This window comes from Arachis duranensis, chromosome 5 (genome assembly GCF_000817695.3).
Source record: "Arachis duranensis cultivar V14167 chromosome 5, aradu.V14167.gnm2.J7QH, whole genome shotgun sequence".
In the NCBI taxonomy this organism is placed as follows: domain Eukaryota; kingdom Viridiplantae; phylum Streptophyta; class Magnoliopsida; order Fabales; family Fabaceae; genus Arachis; species Arachis duranensis.
The window spans coordinates 26,003,284-26,008,805 of NC_029776.3; the positions used below are offsets into that span (position 1 = coordinate 26,003,284).

General features: G+C 34.9%; 1 protein-coding gene across 1 annotated transcript; it reads right to left on the reverse strand.

The window, feature by feature from the left end:
- Positions 1-4,428: 4,428 nt before the first annotated feature.
- LOC107488841 (uncharacterized) lies at positions 4,429-5,055 on the reverse strand. Its single transcript, XM_016109620.1, has one exon. The coding sequence runs from the start codon at positions 5,053-5,055 to the stop codon at positions 4,429-4,431; it is 627 nt and encodes a 208-aa protein (XP_015965106.1).
- Between the last annotated feature and the right edge of the window lie 467 nt (positions 5,056-5,522).

Here is a 5,522-nt window from a genome sequence, read left to right on the forward strand (position 1 = left end):
AGTTATGCAAAAAAAAAAAAAATTGTAACTTTATTAAACTATTCCAATTTTTTTATAATTACTGAATTAATTATATTTTTCATAGTTAAATACTTAAATTATTAAAATTCAAATATTTTATGATATAAATATTTTACGATATAAATTATTTTGTAAATTTAAACTCCACAATTAGTTTGATCCAAAATCACCTATATACATAAATATTACAATATAGAGTAAAGTATCGTTTTTATCCACAACGTTTGGGGTAAGTTCTAAAATTGTCCTTAACGTTTCAATCGTCCTATTTAAGTCTCTAAAGTTTCAAAATTGACTCAACGTTGTCCTACCGTTAGGGATCCGTTAACAGAATTGATGGTGGGATAAATTGAGACGATTTTGAAACGTTAGAGAATTAAATAGGACGAAAACGTTGGGGACAAAAACGATACATAAAAATAAATTTTAATTTAATTTTATCCTTCAATAATATCAATTTTTTACTACACATAGTATTCAATTATTTTTTAATCACATCTAAGTAAATTATCATTTTAAATAAATTTATTTTTTTATAATTTTAAAGAATTTTGATACATTAGAGACAAAAGGTATAATTTATATTTTATTATATATATATATTATTTTTTCTTTTCCAAAAATTTATATACTAGTCATTCTATAAATATTTCATGATAACTAAAAATCTTTAAGAGTAAAATTATAAAAAAAAATTATTTAGAACGAAAGTAATGTGATTAAGTTAATTTACTTAAATGTGATTAAAAAATAATTGAATACTATGTATAGTAAAAAATTGATATTATTGAAGGATAAAATTAAATTAAAATTTATTTCTATGTATCGTTTTTATCCTCAACGTTTTTGTCATATTTAAGTCCCTAACGTTTTAAAATCATCTCAATTTTGTTCCATCGTCAATTCTGTTAACGGATCTTTAACGGCAGGACAACATTGAGTCAATTTTGAAACGTTAGGGACTTAAATAGGACGATTGAAATATTAGGGATAATTTTGGGACTTACCCCAAACGTTGGAGACAAAAACGATGCTTTACTCTACAATATATTATCATATTTTTCTCTTAAATTCTCCAATACTCAAAGAAAATTAGATGAAAAGTTTTTCTTCAATACACATAAGCATATTCATATCTTGGAAAGGTTCTGAAAGCCAGTTCGAATCAGCGAGTTGAACGGTCAAATCATGAACCGATGAGAATGACAATTTGGACAAATGTGAAAACCAAAAATTTGAAAAACCAAAATTAGATTGCTAAACCGGCCGAGAAACGGTCAGTTGAACCGAATCGAGATCTAGTCGATTTTCTAACTTTTTACAAAAACGGCGTCGTTTGGCTTCAGGAGCCCTAACCATTACCGAATCCAACTCTATAACACCCTACCACACTGAGCTTTACGCTTAAGTCGTAAAATAGAGGTTGTGTGGTATTACGACCTCTAAAATAAAATATGTACATATAATAGTAGAAAGATTATAATATGCTAGGAGCCTTGAAGAATAGAGGGAATAAAAATCGCGAAATAAAAGCGTAACGCTCAAGGAACGAGTTAACTTGCATGCTAAGAAAACAAACACACACACACACACACACACACACACACATATCCAAAATCCAAATGTACATAAACACAATCCTGCCTCTCCATAAACCTCTAAGAGGATAAAAAATAATAAGTTATGCGGAGAGAAAGCCAAGTACATATATATACATCACTGCACAACAAAATAACCTAGTAACCACTTCGCCTCAGGTATCCAGACACCTGCATCTGAAAAATAGCAACATAGTATGGAATGAGAACTGGAGGTTCTCATTATGGTAAAGGTGCCACACACATAAGATATAAGGTCCTGGAAATGCCAGAGGCAATCCTAGAACGCTGACACTCAGATTACAGAGCTTAAAGTATTAAACATAAGGCATAAAAGGTGGTTTTCTAAAAGTATCTAAACCTATAACTAACTTAACTTAACCTTAAATCTAAATCCCACATTGCCATTTCTCCATTCCTCCAACTCCATTAATGCATTTCACAGACAAATAAACAGATAAAGGCAAGCACAAGAAAGTTACAAATACTGCAGGTAACAAATATACATTTAATATGGCAAGTACATTTAGGCACACCCAATTAAAGCATAAGCATGTAATTCAAGTAATATGCATATGATGCATGCCTGTCCTAGGGCTGATGAGACTCATCTGTCAGTTATCCAGCCAACCCGACAAGTCCAAAAACCTTAGACTGTCCCTCGATGTGCATCCCCAAGAGTCTATACATAGATTTTTCTCAAATAATCAATATTGCTCAATGGGGGTTACATTCCCGGGAATTTATAGTGCCCGGTCACCCTTACGTCATAGGGTCAACAGAGTATCGAGTTTTCAACTTGGTATACGTGGTGGCAAGTTACGGTACTTTATCCAGGAAATCTCGTATCTCAGATCATTTAATCATCCAAGCCAAGTATCATACATAATCATTCATTTGAATATCCAGCCAAGTATCATATGTGATCATCCGTAACATTTCATAATCAATTCATTGCTTTTCAACTTTACTTCACCTTCAAGTTATCCTCATTTCCTAACTTCATCTGATTATCGGGTTTAACACTATTATTTATGACCAAAAGAATGAAAATAGAGGTTTAGAACTTTGAAATAGGTTTTAAATCCTTAAAAATCATGTTTGCTGGAACAGGTGCCACGCGTGCGCGTGGGAGTGTGAAAATGAAGCTCGCCTGTGCGTCCCTTGTCATGCGTACGAGTAGGTGGAATCTTCATGTCACGTGTACGCGTGGATCACGCGTACGCATGGACATGCTCTCACGCGTGCGCATGGAACCAGTCACGTGCGCGTTGCAAAAGAACATGCAACGCGTACGCGTGGGTGTATGATCTTGAGAAGAAACAGATTCAGTAGCAAGGCTGCAGAATGATAAAAATTAAGTTTTGACATACAATCTTCCAACAACCATAATTTGTTCGATTTAAAATATTTTTCATCTGATCTTTGAATGGCATACACTACACAAACCCAATTTTCATTTTAAAACAAGTTGGAAACAAATTGTGGGTCTAAAAGACAAGTTATGCCTCGCTGAAGTTCGGCCAAAAACAACTTTTGTAACTTACAAAACCTCTACCTCATTCAAAATAGTTCCCATATTGCCAACACCATAACCTGTACAAGCTAGCTCCAAAAAGGTTCTTCTTCCTCAACACCATAACCACCATGAAAAATCACACTTCACACCAATAACAAAAACATATACATATGCCAAATCCACCATCAATAACTACATACATACATGCCAAAATCCCATAACCAAACCATAGTTCATAAATTACATACTTATATCCTCAAGACAATGATTAACAACATCCTCAAAACAATGATTAACAACATTTCAATCCTTCCACTAATCAGCATCACATCAACCCATATTTAACAACAAAACACTAAACCACAATATACACATACGTTCCAACTTATCCTACGGTCATCTAGCCTAAGTTTTCACAGAACATTATATATTGAATGCAAGAAACCTAAACCATACCTTGGCCAATTTTCACGTAACGATCAAGGAAATTTATCCAACACAGACACAACCACTCAAAATTCAATAAACACTAGGCTCAGCTTCCTCTAAGTTCCAATATTCACAATTTCAAGCTACAATTATTTATTCTCAACCTAATACACATTTATAACACATGTATACCCAATTTAATACTCAAAGATCAAATTCAATAAAATTAAAATAGAATTATCATATTCTCACCTTACCCAAGCTTCACATAAGCATGAGTGAATGTTTTTCTCAAACTAATTGGATCCTAAAACATCAAAAAGCAAGGAATTTCAATACCCATACCATACTTTCAAAAATTGGGAGAAATGAGTGGCTAGGAGTATTTAATGACTTACCTATGAAATTGTTCCAATAAAAATGTAGAGCTCGATGCAGTGAACCCGTGGCCGCAAACGGTGCGGCGATCGGAGTTCGGACGGAGGATTTACGGGATTCGGAGTTCACCGTAAGGGTTTCGGTAAAGTTTCATTCTCTTCTCCCCTATGTGTGCTTCAGTTTTGTTTTTGTTGAAATGAAGGGGAAGAAAGGCTTGGGTTCATTTAATAGGTCGGTCCGGTTGGACCGACGGCCCGGTTTGGGTTCAGTTCAACTGGTTCAGTCCGTTCAGTCCAATTTTGGACCGTTTTCTTCGAAATTAGTGTCAAAATTCTCGTTTCGATGAGCTCTATCCTAATTTGATATAATATTTGCATTTCTAATATTCCTTATTAAAAACTAATTTATTGACTAATTATCTACTAATTTATCGGTGTTTACATCCTACCCACCTAACAAGAATTTTGCCCTCAAAATTCAAATTTAATTACCTAAAAAGAGATATGGGTAGTCCTTTCGCATATCTGATTTGAGTTCCCAAGTATGTTCCTCGATACCAACTTGAATCCAAGCTACTTTTACCAGTGATACTTCCTTCCCACGTAGTCGTTTAACACTGGTGTCATCAATTCTCACTGGAGTTATTGGAAGTGTTAGATCTTCTCTTACTTGAATTTGTTTCGGTTCCAGAACATGACTCACATCAGGAGTATACTTCCAAAGTTGTGATACATAGAACACGTCGTGCAAATTTGAAAGATATGGCGGTAAGGTGATTTTATAAGCCACTGGCCCAATTCTCTTTAGGATCTCAAACGGTCCAATATAACGGGAATTTAGTTTCTTAGTCTTAATAGCTCTTTCCACTCCAGTTGTTGGTGTAAATTTTAGAAAAACATGCTCCCCTTCTTCAAATTCCAAAGGCTTTCGCCTTTGATTAGCATAATTCTTCTGACTGCTCTGGGCTATAAGCATTCGGCTACGAATCTTCTTTATTTGCTCAGTAGTCTCAGCTATCATCTCAGGCCCTAGTAAACTTCTTTCTCCAGTTTCATACCAAAATAGTGAAGATTGACATTTTCTACCATACAAAGCCTCATATGGAGCCATTCCGATGCTTGTATGGTAGCTATTATTATAAGTAAACTCCACTAATTGCATATACCGATCCCAGCTCACCGGCTGGTCCAAAACACAAGCCCTTAGCATATCCTCCAAAGTCTAAATAGTTCTTTCTAACTAATCATATGTCTGAGAGTGATACGCACTACTCAAACTTAACTGACTCCTAAATGCACGCTGAAAAGCTCTCCAGAACCTTGATGTGAAATGAGGATATCTGTCGAATATAATGGTAGAAGGCACACCGTTCAACTTGACAATCTCTTTAATGTACATTCGGGCCAATTTCTCCATTGTGCAACTTATTCGAATGGGGAGAAAGTGAGCTGATTTTGTCAGTCGGTCCACAACCACCCAAATAGTGTCACAACCAGACCGGGTTCTAGGCAAACCTATCACAAAATCCATTGCGATACTCTCCCATTTGCATTGTGGAATCTCTAAAGGCTGAAGGG

What these genes read in the sequence shown, in the direction of transcription:
- LOC107488841 (XM_016109620.1), bottom strand. Translation starts at nt 5,055, where the DNA reads ATGGCTCCATATGAGGCTTTGTATGGTAGAAAATGTCAATCTTCACTA.